The sequence below is a fragment of the Erythrolamprus reginae genome, chromosome 1 (genome assembly GCF_031021105.1).
Source record: "Erythrolamprus reginae isolate rEryReg1 chromosome 1, rEryReg1.hap1, whole genome shotgun sequence".
NCBI lineage: Eukaryota > Metazoa > Chordata > Lepidosauria > Squamata > Dipsadidae > Erythrolamprus > Erythrolamprus reginae.
Genome location: NC_091950.1, coordinates 20,711,722 through 20,726,234, shown reverse-complemented (window position 1 = coordinate 20,726,234; position 14,513 = coordinate 20,711,722). Strand labels below are relative to the sequence as shown.

Below are 14,513 nucleotides of genomic sequence, written 5' to 3'. Positions count from 1 at the left end.
AGGCCCCAACAGCCTCCAGGCACCGGCACATCACTTCCACCGCTTCGTTGACTGGGCATGGGGTGGAGATGTAAAGCTGGGTATCATCGGCATATTGATGATACCTCACCCCATGTCCTTGGATGATCTCACCCAGCGGTTTCATGTAGATGTTAAATAGCAGGGGGGAGAGGACCGACCCCTGAGGCACCCCACAAGGGAGAGACCTAGGAGTCGACCTCTGTCCCCCCACTAACACCGACTGCAACCGGCCAGAGAGGTAGGAGGAGAACCACTGAAGAACAGTGCCTCCCACTCCCAACCCCTCCAGCCGGCGCAGAAGGATACCATGGTCGATGGTATCGAAAGCCGCTGAGAGGTCAAGGAGCACCAGGACAGAGGATAAACCCCTGTCCCGGGCCCGCCAGAGATCATCCATCAACGCGACCAAAGCGGTTTCCGTGCTGTAACCGGGCCTGAAACCCGACTGCTGGGGACCTAGATAATCGGCTTCTTCCAAGGACCGCTGGAGCTGGAGTGCCACCACCTTCTCAACAACCTTCCCCATAAAGGGAAGGTTGGAGACTGGACGGTAGTTATTAAGCACAGCTGGGTCCAGGGAGGGCTTCTTGAGGAGGGGGCGCACAAGCGCTTCTTTATAGAGTGATGGAAAAACTCCCCTCCCCAAGGAAGCGTTGGTAATCTCCTGGGCCCAGCTCCGTGTCACCTCCCTGCTGGCCAAGACCAACCAGGAGGGACACGGATCCAGTAAACAGGTGGCGGAACTCACAGCTCCAATGGCCTTGTCCACTTCATCAGGTGTCACCAGATCAAACTCTTCCCAGACAGGTGGACAAGTACGTGCCCCAGTCACCTCGACTGACTCGTTGTCAGTCGACTCTGCTATACAATTGGAGTCGAGGTCGGCCCGAATCCGAGCGACTTTATCAGCGAAAAACGAGTTAAAGTCCTCGGCACTACTCTGCAAGGGCTCCCCAACTCCCCCCTGATTAAGAAGGGAGCGGGTCACCCTAAACAGAGCGGCCGGGCGGGATTCCGCTGATGCAATCAAGGCGGCATGGTACGCGCATCTTGCCGCCTTGAGCGCCACTTTGTAAGTCTTAATAAAAGCTCTTACAAGTGTTCGATCAGATTCAGACCTACTCTTCCGAAAGGCAAGGAGAGTAGGGGCAGTTCTAATCTCCGGGGGGAGTTGGTTCCAGAGGGTCGGGGCCGCCACAGAGAAGGCTCTTCCCCTGGGGCCCGCCAACTGACATTGTTTAGTTGACGGGACCCAGAGAAGGCTCTTCCCCTGGGGCCCGCCAACTGACATTGTTTAGTTGACGGGACCCAGAGAAGGCCCACTCTGTGGGACCTAATCGGTCGCTGGGATTCGTGCGGCAGCAGGCGGTCTCGGAGATATTCTGGTCCAGTGCCATGAAGGGCTTTAAAGGTCATAACCAACACTTTGAATTGTGACTGGAAGTTGATCGGCAACCAATGCAGACTGCGGAGTGTTGGTGAAACATGGGCATACCTAGGTAAGCCCATGACTGCTCTCGCAGCTGCATTTTGCACGATCTGAAGTTTCCGAACACTTTTCAAAGGTAGCCCCATGTAGAGAGCATTACAGTAGTCGAAACTCGAGGTGATGAGGGCATGAGTGACTGTGAGCAGTGAGTCCTGGTCCAGATAGGGTCGCAACTGGTGCACCAGGCGAACCTGGGCAAACGCCCCCCTCGCCACAGCTGAAAGATGGTTCTCTAATGTGAGCTGTGGATCGAGGAGGACGCCCAAGTTGCGGACCCTCTCTGAGGGGGTCAATAATTCCCCCCCCAGGGTAATGGAAGGACAGATGGAATTGTCCTTGGGAGGCAAAACCCACAGCCACTCCGTCTTATCCGGGTTGAGTTTGAGTCTGTTGACACCCATCCAGGCCCCAACAGCCTCCAGACACCGGCACATCACTTCCACTGCTTCATTGACTGGACATGGGGTGGAGATGTAAAGCTGGGTATCATCAGCGTACTGATGATACCTCACCCCATGCCCTTGGAGGATCTCACCCAGCGATTTCATGTAGATATTAAATAGCAGGGGGGAGAGGACCGACCCCTGAGGCACCCCACAAGGGAGAGACCTCGGAGTCCACTTCATCAGGTGTCACCAGATCAAACTCTTCCCAGACAGATGGACAAGTACGTGCCCCAGTCACCTCAACTGACTCGTTGTCAGCCAACTCTGTTTTCCAATTGGAGTCGAGGTCCGCCCGGATCTGAGCAATTTTATCAGCGAAAAACGTGTTAAAATCCTCGGCACTACTCTGTAAGGGCTCCCCAACTCCCCTCTGATTAAGAAGGGAGCGGGTCACCCTAAACAGAGCGGCCGGGCGGGATTCCGCTGATGCAATCAAGGCGGCATGATACGTGCATCTTGCCGCCTTGAGCGCCACTTTGTAAGTCTTAATAAAAGCTCTTACAAGTGTTCGATCAGATTCAGACTTACTCTTCCTCCATCGCTTCTCTAGACGTCTCTTCTGGCGTTTCAACTCCCGGAGCTCCTCGTTGAACCATGGAGCTCTATGGGGTCTAGCGCCACAGAGAGGTCGCAAAGGCGCAATCCGATCAAGAGCCTCCGCTGCAGTCTTGTTCCAGGCCTCCGCAAGAGACTCCGCTGGACTGTGGACGAGTGCATCTGGAATAACCCCAAGCGCCGTCTGAAAGCCCTCTGGGTCCATCAGGCGTCTGGGGCGGAACATCTTAATTGGTTCTGCCTCCCTGCGGGGAAGGATTGGAGCCAGGAAGTCAAGCCATAGTAGAAAATGGTCTTACTTTCAGGGGTGACTTATTTTCGGGGAAACAGGATAGTTGTCCAATCGATTCTTAAAACCTCCAGTGACAGAGCACCTATAACTTTTGGAGGCAAGTCACTACACTAATTTTTCAAACTGCCAGGAAATTTCTCCCTAGTTCTAGGTTAGTTCTCTCCTTGTTAAATTCCCAGCTGTTGCTTCTTGTGCTTCCAGTGCTTTGGAGAATAGGTTGACTCGTTCTTCTTTGTGGCAGCCCCCCAAATATTGTAACATTGTTATCGTGTCACCACCAGCCCTACCCTATTTCCCCGAAAATAAGATGTACCCCGAAAGTAAGGCATGTCAGAGGTTTTGCAGAATTTGCTAATATAAGGCACCCCCCGAAAATAAGGCGTAGTCAAGTTTACATACGGTACGGTAGAAAAACATACGGTACCATTCAAAGCTGTTCATAGCGGTACCGTAATAATGTGGTGTCCCCTGCTGGCCCCTTCCATCGCTTTGTACCGTCCAGTACAGCAGACACAGTCTGTTGCTGTCTCACCGCCATTACAGTCTCCACTACAGTGCATAGACTGTAGTTCCTCTGGTGGCTGGAAGCTGCAATAGCTGGAGTATACTGTTGTACCATATAAGTACCGTCGTTTGTGTGTGTGGGTGCCATACTGACAGGTACCGTACCGTAATCAGTGTACCGTATGGTACACTTTCTTTGGGGGTGTCAGCTTTTCTGCCTGTGAATTTGTTCTTATTTGAGAAATATAAGGCACCCCCCGAAAATAAGACGTAACACAACTTTTGGAGCAAAAATTAATATAAGACAGTGTCTTATTTTCGGGGAAACACAGTACTTTTCTTTAAGTCAAGACGTACCCAATTCCTGCACTGTTCTTCATATTGTTAGCCTCTCTGTTGCTCTTTTCTGCCCTCTTTCTAGAGTCTCCACGTCTTTTTTTATGTCATGGAAAGCAAAACTGAATGCAATATTTCAAGTGTGTTCTTATCAAAGCATTATAAAATGGTACTAACATTTCACACGATCTTGGTTCCACTAATGCAGTCTAGAACTAGGACAATTTTCCTGAATCTGATGCCTTCCTGATATTTTATTTATTTATTTATTTATTTGTCAAACATGTATAAGATAATAATAGGTTGTATAAACATAAGTAAAAAGTAACGATAAAGAGGGCAATAGGACAGTAGGACAGGATGGAACTAAAACTCCTAGAGTCCCAGTCAACTTTTTAGGAATTCATGGAGATGCTATCCCCAAACTTCCTAACCGGGAGATATTTTTTTAAATTAACTAACTCACGGACTAATTAACTAACTAATTAATTTGTTGACCGGGACTCTAGGAGTTTTAGTTTCATCCAGTCCTACTGTCCTATTGTCCTCTTTATCGTTACTTCGGAGAGGGGTGGCACACAAATCTAATACATTATTATTATTATTATGTCAGTACAACACAGCAAACAAGATCACTATGCTGGATTTCGTATTTCATCACCAGTCGGGCGCTTCCCAAGCACCTAGGACTGCGTGATGCAGTGGCGAATTATGTTTGCCGATCCCAGTAAAGCTTTTGCAATTGACAGATGGAGATTTTGTCAATTCTGATGGTTTTCAAATGTCCGCTGAGATCCTTTGGTACTGCGCCCAGCGTGCCAAGTACCACTGGGACCACTTTCACTGGCTTATGCCAGAGTCGTTGCAGCTCGAATTTTAGATCTTCGTATTTCACTAATTTCTCTAGCTGCTTCTCCTCAATTCTGCTGTCTCCTGGGATTGCGATGTCGATGATCCATACTTTTTTTTCCTCCACGATCACAATGTCTGGTGTGTTATACTTCAGAATTCGGTCAGTCTGAAGTCGGAAGTCCCACAGTAGTTTTGCTTGCTCATTTTCGACCACTTTTTTGTGCTTATGATCCCACCAGTTCTTTGCCATTATTATCATTATTATTATTATTATTATTATTATTATTATTATTATTATTATTATTATATCAAATTATTTTTACTTATGTTTACACAAACTATTATTATCCCATACATGTTAATCAATCAATCAATCAATCAATCAATCAATCAATCAATTAGTAAGTTAAAACATGTACAGAATAGCAGGTACTAGTAGGAACATAAACAAAAGCAAAGTAGGTACAGGTAAATTTGGACAATAGGGCAGTAAGATAGGGAAGGTAGGCACAATGGTGCACTTATGTACCCCCCTTTGCACATCTCTTAGGGATGGGATGATATACATCTATTATGCAGGTTAGGATAGGTTGTGTCACAAGTGGCCAATTGGGGACTTATCCACACAATCCACAGTCCACCCTCAAAAGGAATTTGTACCTTCTCCCGCACCAAACTCACTTGCTCTGCTTTAAGTGTCAATTCAATGAAGATCTGTTGAAGTTTTTCATTCACAAAGTTAATGCAGAATTGTTCAAAGCCATTTCTCTGAAGATCAGGGGAATATGAGGCAAAGGAAAGAGGAACAGTTTTGAAAAGGAGGCGGTTAGTTGACATTCCATCAAATTCCAGATAAGGATAAAAGAAATGGCAAACTGCGTGGATCACAGGTTGCAAATCAGCACAACTCAACATGGCAAAAATACACAGGAAGCTTCCCATTACTAATAAATTATTCTTTCATAAGATAGATCTCTAGGGTCTAAAGCTTTGATGGTGAAAATGCGGAGCCATATATGAGGGCTCACAAGGCGTTGTCCTATGTCAGCTCCCACATGTGCACGTTGATTTTGGGCCTTTTGTAGTGGGAGGTTGTTTTTGCCCTCCTCAGATTTCAGGAAAGCCTCCAGAACTTTTGGGTGGCAAAAAATGGACCCAATGGGCCTACCGGAAATTTGTAAACAAATTTGTAAACAAATTTCCTGTAGGCCTGTTGTACCTTTTTTCACCCTCTCCAGGCTTCAGGAAAGCCTCCAAAACCTTTGGGTGGTAAAAAATGGACTCAATGGGCCTACTGGAAATTTGTAAACAAATTTGTAAACAAATTTCCGGTAGGCCTGTTGGGCCTTTTTTTCACCTTCTCCAGGCTTCAGGAAAGCCTCCAAAACCTTTGGGTGGTAAAAAATGGACCCAATGGGCCTACCAAAAATTTGTAAACAAATTTGTGAACAAATTTCTGGTAGGCCTGTTGGGCCTTTTTTTCACCCTCTCCAGGCTTCAGGAAAGCCTCCAAAACCTTTGGGTGGTAAAAAATGGATCCAATGGGCCTACCGGAAGGTTAGAAACAAACTTTTGGTAGGCCTGTTGGGCCGTTTTTCGCCCTACGCAGGCATTGGGAAAGCCTCCTGAAGCCTGGGGAAGGTGAAAAATGACTTAACAGACCTATCGAAAGTCCAGAGATTTCAGTGAGGCCTGGGTGCATGTGCGACAGGGGGAAGCATGGGGTGAATTGTGCACACATGCGCAGGGGGAGGGCATTGCATTATAGGTGTAAGCACGCACATCTGTGCTATTGCATGCACGTATGCCCTCATGGTACCCAAGCAAAAAAAGATTCACCATCACTGGTCTAGTGGTTAAGGCACCAGGCTAGAAAGCTGGAGAACATGAGTTCAAGTCCAGCCTTAGCGATGAAAGCCACCTGGGTGACTTTGACTAATTATTTGACCCAACCCACCTCACAATATTGTTATGGGGTAAATGGGAGGAAGAAGGTTTGCCACCTTTGGTTAGTTTCTAAAACAATAAAGGTGGGATACAAATAAATAAGTAAAAAATAAATGATCAACCATTAAGAGTAACCAACAATTAAAATAGGATTGGTCCCAAAATTTTCAGAGCTTTTCTTCGTTTCTGCTTAAACGTAACAAACTATTCATATGTTCTGCTGTCATTTATTTATGGCCCCTTTGATATTAAAATGAACAATGAATATTTTGTCTTTTAGTAAGTTAAATCATATAACCAACTGGACAATAGTGTCTTTGGGGTAAAGAAACATTTTTGAGTTCAGAATTTTCTAGAAAGCCAAGACCAGTGGTTTCTCAGTGACACAAACCTACCTTGAATATTTCAAAACCGTAAATGTCTAGGACTCCAATGCTGTATTCTTCTTTGGGTTTCTGTATGGCTCTGTTGATGGACTGGAAGTGAAGAGAAAGCAATTACTAGCTGCAGAATATATATAATTTTATTTCCAAAGGCCGTGTAACTTCAGTGTTGATACTGAATGATAAAAAATTAGTATCATCTGATAGAGAAGAACCCAAATCCCCAATATAAGACAGCTATTTTTCAAACAAAGCAAAGCAAAAAGGCATTTTCCTCTCTCTTTCTAGAATTAAAAGAAATTTGGGGTGATAAAGAGGCCACAGTTTTTCTGATAAAACTTTAGTCCTTCTGCCATCTGAGAATTTTAGTCCTTCTCATGTTGGGTATCTTTCTAATACGTCCATCTTTTGATTTGGTGTTAAAAAAACCCCATAGAGTTAGAAGTGACAAACCAGACAGTATTGTATTCAACATTTTGTTCTGTCTTGCAGCTGAAAACACCATAGAGTTGGAAGTGATAAACTAGACACCATTCTTGTTCAACCCACTGCAGAAAGTCCATCCCTCACAGTTGTTAAAGTAAGAAATGGAATGAGCCAACCAGTCATCAATTTGTTCCGTGCTCCATCCTAAAGGTATTGAGATTGCCCAGTAAGGGACTGCAAATTCTTTTACTACTACATTGTGGCTGTGGCTTATTTTGTTGGTGTGGCTTGCCAGCCACGTGACCAGGTAGGAGTGGCTTGATAATCATGTGACCCGGGGGAGTGGCTTAAAGATCATGTGACTGGCTTAAAGGTGGCCAGCTTGACGTCATTCATGCCAAGGGTTTGGGTAGGGTTAGGGTTTCCCTGTCTATTTACTATTACTGAACATCCAAAATATACTATTTAATTCTATGTATATATGCCATATGTGTACATACATATTACACACAGACACACAAAAATATACGTTATCTACTACATAAAGTATATGTACGCACACACACACATGCACAGCTCTTCTAAAATTATACATATTCAACCTCATTTACTGCAATAGGAAAAACATACCCAGAGCCCAGAAGGGAAAAAAAAGAATAAAATTCTAAATTTTTCAACTGGTTCTGCGTACCTGACCATACCCGTAGGAGCCCATCACTGTGCCACCACCCCCAAGCACAGAACAAGGTTGCATACCTCAACGAGGAAGTCAAAGACCCGGGAATAAAGGCCTTTGGCTAGGGCATCACGCGTGTAGGATGCTTGTTCTACATTGAGGGTTACGTTAATGGTCTCTGACCGGCCACCCCATTTGCTGTCCATTTTCCGACTGGTGAGCTTCTCATCTAGACGGTCCTTGTCAATTCCCAAAAGATAGGCAGGAAAAGCTAGCACTGGAGTGGGGAAATGGAAAAAGACTCCTTTGGCATCTCTGGATAACAGGATATGTCATCATATATAAATGTCAGCGTTCCAAATAGCATCGGAGACATAAATCAGAGTCCAAGCCTTCAATTTCTTCAAAGTTCCAATTTATTAACAGGGCAATGTTAGCACAACTGGAGAAACCCGAACCTAAGGAAGGACGTCTTCATGACGTCAAAGCTCCGCCCATGGAATTCCCTATTGGGATTCCCCACCTCCTTTCCAGCCTCCAGATCGGCCGAAAACACCACCGCCGATCGCAAAAACGGCGCTCCGCTGGGCACCGCCACCCAGCTGTAACATTCTGAAACATCTGGGTGCTTCTCGGCGGCCTCCGGAACCCGAACCCGAACCCGGAGAACGCCGAGAAGCCTCCCGGCTGTTTCAGAAGGTGACAGCCGGGCGGCGGCGCTTCTCGGCGGCCTCCTGAACACGAACCCGAAAAGTTCGGATTCGGGAGAAGGCTGAGAAGCCCCCCAGCTGTTTTAAAAGGTGACAGCCGAGCGGCGCCACCCAGTGGAGCGCCATTTTGCGATTTTTTTTCCCCTTTGCACGCATTAATCGCTTTTACATTGTTTCCTATGGGAAACAATGTTTCGTCTTACGAACTTTTCACCTTACGAACCTACTTCCGGAACCAATTAAGTTCATAAGACGAGGTATTACAGTACTTGTATAGGAAAAGGAAGTAAGCTGTAGTTTTTAACTCTAGGGTAATGAGGGCTAACCATTTTTCCCTCAGATGCGTGGGCGCGTGCTATCGGGCATGCCAGAGTGCCCACACCCATAATTCAATGCCTGGGGAGGGTGAAAACCGCTTCCCCCACCCCCTGGAGGCCCTCTGGAGGATGGATATGGCCTGTTTCCCGACTTCTGGTGGGCCCAGTAGGCTCGTGTTTCACCCTCCCCAAGTTCCAAAAGCTTGAGGGTAAAAACGCCCTCCCCCATCCTCCCAGAGGATCTCTAGAAGCCAAAAATGCCCTCCAGAGCCTCTGTGTGAGCCAAAAATCAGCTGGCCAGCACACACATCATGTTGGAGCTGAGCTACAGCACCAGCTCACATGCCAGCAGATATGGCTCTGTGTGCCACCTGTGGAACCCGTGCCATAGGTTCTCCATCACTGCTCTAGGGAATTGTTGACCACTCCCAATAGGTATTTAAGGGTGGCCTCATGGGAAAATTGGGGTAAAGTTCTAACATTTGTAATGGAGTCAGCTCGAGGTTTGGGGTTTCCAGATATAATACACTAGCACACTGCTATTTTTCTGCTAAAATCCATGGAGTCAAAATGCCCCTGTCTGCTGAATGTCTAGAGCAGTGTTTCCCAACCTTGGCAACTTGAAGGTATTTGGACTGCAAATGCTGGCTGTGGAATTCTGGGAGTTGAAGTCCAGATATCTTCAAGTTGCCAAGGTTGGGAAACACTGGTCTAGAGAATCTGTAAGTGTGTCTATGTAACTCAGAAAACATTTATCTCCCCTCTGGAGTATTAATTGGCTTTGATCGGCCGGGAATCTTATTTCCCCTGCGCTTTCATTGGGAAAGCGGCCAAGATGGACTATAATGCTTATAAAGTGCTGCTTCTTGTATAATAGAGTTTGCTTTAAAATAGCATCGAGTGGGATTCTTCTTTGATTTTCAATCTGCATAGGCCCAGAACAGAACAATTACCATCCACTTAGTTAAGGCATGTTGGGGATGGATTTTAAAGCAGGACTTCAGCAGGCAGGAACCAAAGTGAAAACAAACTTTATTTTATAAACAGAAATAAGTACATTGTGCCAGCTGCGCTTCATCAAGCAGCTTCTAACGAAAACATGGCTGCAAGCACACAAGAAGGTTAGATTAGAATGTGCTTGCTCACATAAGCAGGCGGATATATATATAGGAAACAGAGAAAGAGAAGAACTGTGGGAGTGATGTAAGAGGGGATGTGATCAGAGAAAATAAAGAAACACAGCAACACTTTAACTAAGGAAAGTCTCTGTTGGCTGGCAATTCCCAGCGTGACAAGGCACAGCCTTTGATCACCCCCCACCCAATGTTTTCTTATTTTCCCAATATTAATACATGTTTTTGTAACCAACAGCACATATTTTTTCCAAGCTCATCTTTATGGCTCTTCACAGTACCATCGACCATATCAGAATTAATATTCACAGATTAATGAATGCATCCCCATTAAACTGGTAGCTACTCACAGTCTGAATTTTCTACTTGGGCGTAGTTCCCTTGCTCCTCAAAACTGATATTCCCTAGATGGAGAATACCTGCTACAATCTGTACGACAAGCTGCTTATCTTGGCCTGTGATGCCAATCACATCCATGGCATTCTGGAGAGAGAGAGAGAGAGGGAGAGGGGGCGGGATGTAGAGGAGAAAGAGGAAGAAGACGAATAAGGGAAAGAGTGGAAAGAAAGGAAAAGAAAAATATGGAATAGAGGGAAGGGAAGAGAGAGGAAAAAAGAAAAAGAAAGAAGGAAGGAAAGAAGGAAGGGTGAGGGAAGGAGGGAGGAAGAAAGGAAGGAAGAAGGAAGGAAGAGAGAAGGAGGGAAGAAGGAAGGAAGGAAGAAGGAAGGAAGGAAGGAAGGAAGAAAGAAGGAAGGAAGAACAAAAGAGAAAGAAAGAGGAAGGAAGGAAGGAAAGAAGGAAGAAAGTGAAAAAGAAAGAAAGAAGGAAAGAGGAAGGAAGGAGGGAAGAAGGAAGAAAGGAAGGAAGAGCAAAAGAGAAAAAAAGAAAGAGGAAGGAAAGACGGAAGGATGGAAGGAAGGAAGAAAGGAAGAGCAAAAGAGAAAGAAAGAAAGAGGAAGGAAGGAGGGAAGGAAGGAAGGAAGATAAAGAAAAAAGAAAGAAAAAAAGAGGAAGGAGGGAAGGAAGGAAGAGCAAAAGAGAAAGAAAGAAAGAAAGAAAGAAAGAAAGAGGAAGGAAGGAAGGAAGGAAGGAAGGAAGGAAGGAAGGAAGGAAGGAAGGAAGAAAGATTATTTGTAGGTTTCAGGTACAATGTTGAACATGATTGAAAATACAAAATTTATTGGCTAATAGACTGGGCAGCATTCAAAACATGAAAAAACCCTAATGATAATGGTCCCTTACCATGGTCTCATGGAATTCACTCCGATCATCTGTGCCATCCACTTTGTAGGTTTCTGACTGGCTTAAATAATAATAATAATCTGGGCTCATAATGCCCAGGTTGTGTTTCTGATCTTGGGAAGCACCTTCAATAAGCTAGAGAAAGAAGTAGATAAAAGACATGAGACTGATGGATTACCGTCTTAAATTCTTCAGGATCCGGTCCTGAACTTTTTTCAAAGACTGCAGTCTCTCCATGTCATGGAACCCAAATTGTAGAGAGGCAGTTAGTGGATTCAGAAACAAAAGTGAATGGGACCCTTGATCTGTCCAGTCTTTCTCTTTCCAATTTTCCCTCCCCTCCCTCCTGCTTTCCCGGAATGCTCAAAGAGTTCACACTGGAAGTTCAAACTGAACTCTGGCGGAACTCTTTGGAAACTGAGCAGAGGTTTCTCAAAGGATCTAAAAAAAATTGCATAGTGTGCAGCAATTCAAGGGACGCTGTTCAGGCCAACTTTTAAAACTACTTTAATCTAAACAAATAATTCCCTCACCACCGTCCAACTATTCACTAAGACTGCATTACGGTTGTATTTTAAAATATTGGGGATTTCAGGTTAGTTATCTAGTTTAATTAATTGGATTTGCCCTTGTAATTTATTGTTTTTTATTATATGTTATAAGTCACCCCGAGTCTTCGGAGAGGGGCAGTATATAAACCCAATAAATAAATAAATAAGTAAGTAAGTAAGTAAGTAAGTAAGTAAGTAAGTAAGTAAGTAAGTAAGTAAGTAAGTAAGTAAATAAATAAATAAATAAATAAATTACTATTACTATTAATCTTCTCGTTGTTCCTATTACCCATCTCCTCCCACATGACTGCATGACTGTAACATCTTGCATGTATTCTTACGATTTATATTTTTATCATTTCCTGATTGCTTATTTGACCCCTGTGACAATCATTATGTGTTGTACCTCATGATTCTTGACAAACGTATCTTTTCTTTTATGTACAATGAGATCATATGCACCAAAAAAATTCTTTGTGTGTCCAAGGCCAATAAAGAATTCTATTCTATTCTATTCTATTCTATTCTATTCTATTCTATTCTATTCTATCCTATCCTATCGGTAGAACTCAACTTACAACCAACTTTGATTGTGTTTCTTCTCTGGAAAAAGGGCTTCCATAGATCAAATAGAAGGCCAACATCATTTTTTCCTCCAAAATTTTACTTTACAATTTATAAGGGATAAAAACTAGAGAAAGCACTGAAATATGTAAAAAAATATTCCACAAACAATCGTATTTTAAAGTAAATAAACCCTCCCCAAATTTACTGCTGGTTGTAAATCAGCAGTGTTCGCATAGCTCACACCACAATGTACAGGTGGCTTTGCACTAGCATTTCATGCCAAAGGCCATATACAGTATGTCACAGAAGTGAGTATACCCCCTCACATTTTGTAAATATTTAAGTATATTTTTCATGTGACAACACTGAAGAAATGACACTTGGCTACAATGTAAAGTAGTGAGTACAGCGGTACCTCTACTTACGAACTTAATTCGTTCCGTGACCAGGTTCTTAAGTAGAAAAGTTTGTAAGAAGAAGCAATTTTCCCCATAGGAATCAATGTAAAAGCAAATAATGTGTGCGATTGGGGAAACCACAGGGAGGGTGGAGGCCCTGTTTCCTCCCAGGAGATTCCTAGAGAGGCCCCACAGAAGCTTCTCCCTGCCTTTTCCAGCTCTGTTTCCTCGCAGGAAAATTCCAAGAGAGGCCCCACGGAGGCTTCTCCCTGCCTTTTCCAGCCCTGTTTCCTCCCGGGACATTCCTGGAGAGGCCCCACGGAGGCTTCTCCCTGCCTTTTCCAGCCCTGTTTCCTCCCAGGAGATTCCTAGAGAGGCCCCATGGAGGCTTCTCCCTGCCTTTTCCAGCCCTGTTTCCTCCCAGGAGATTCCTAAAGAGGCCCCATGGAGGCTTCTCACTGCCTTTTCCGGTTACAGTTTCAGAGGCTCGGGTTTGTAAGTGGAAAATGGTTCTTGAGAAGAGGCAAAAAAAATCTTGAAACCTGGTACTTATCTAGAAAAATTTGTAAGTAGAGGCGTTCTTAGGTAGAGGTACCACTGTATTTACAAAATGTGAGGAGGTGTACTCAGTTCTGTGATATACTCTGTGTGTGTGTGTGTGATTTTTTTTGTTATATATATATGATTTTTTAAATATATATATATATATATATTTGTGATTTTTCCAGTTACCTGGTAATAGATGTGGAAGTTCCTTTCGTTCTCGTTTTGGCTCACCACCCGGGATTTTTCTAGCAAGAAATTGGAGATCTTTCCTCCGTCGGGCTCACCCCCACGACTGAACTGGATCTCAAAGTATTTCCCCTGGTATGAGACAGTGGAAGTTGCAAATCCAATGGTGCAGATGCTTCAGCATCTCATGACCTACCGACCACAAGGGGGCAGCAGTTTTCCTTCCTTATATTTGCTCTTTGTCTAAGACAGTGTTTCTTAACCTTGGCAACATGTTGGCTGGGGAATTCTGGGAGTTGAAGTCCAGATCTTTTAAAGTTGTCATGGCTGAAAAACGCTGATCTAAGAGATTGCAAATCTGAAACCACTTCCTTCTGCTTATCTTCCCCGGGAACAGAGTATAGACTTGGCCTATCCTATTTCCTGTAAATAAAGTTCCTTAGAGTTATACAACTTGTTTCACTAATCTTTGCTTAGATCCGATTCACGCTCTCAAGAGTGAATATGTGCACATAGAAAACATTTCAATATTCAATGGGAGAGAAAGCATATTGGGCAAATCTGAAAGGGAGGATCTAGAAATAGATACCCCAAGATTTAAAAAAAAGAATAACAGAGTTGGAAGGGATATTGGAGGCCCTCTAGTCCAACCCCCTGCTCAGGTAGGAAACTCTACATTTATATATTTGTTGGGGTGATGTATTTCTAGCTCCCCAATGAATTCTATTTCTAGTTTCCCATTGTTGTATCTAATGTTTTATGATGAATATATTTTTACAATGACCATGATAATGATCTATCACAGTGGTTCTCGGCCTTTTTAATGCCTCAACCCCTTAATACCCCTCATGTTGTGGTGACCCCCAACCATAAGTCTAGTGCCAATTCTCCCAACAGAGCTTTAAGATGATTGGCAGGAAGGTCAGATGGACACCC

At 44.2% G+C, this 14,513-nt stretch overlaps 1 protein-coding gene across 1 annotated transcript in view; it reads right to left on the bottom strand.

Moving 5' to 3' along the window:
• MYO1F (myosin IF) overlaps positions 1-14,513 on the bottom strand; it is a 92,134-nt gene that overhangs the window by 38,783 nt on the left and 38,838 nt on the right. Inside the window, exons 7-12 of the mRNA XM_070746623.1 lie at positions 13,578-13,709; positions 11,330-11,464; positions 10,438-10,570; positions 8,008-8,204; positions 6,838-6,918; positions 5,177-5,263 (exon numbers count right to left, since the gene is read on the bottom strand). Of these exons, the coding sequence (XP_070602724.1) occupies positions 5,177-5,263; positions 6,838-6,918; positions 8,008-8,204; positions 10,438-10,570; positions 11,330-11,464; positions 13,578-13,709 (765 nt within the window). The remainder of the gene's footprint in view (positions 1-5,176; positions 5,264-6,837; positions 6,919-8,007; positions 8,205-10,437; positions 10,571-11,329; positions 11,465-13,577; positions 13,710-14,513) is intronic.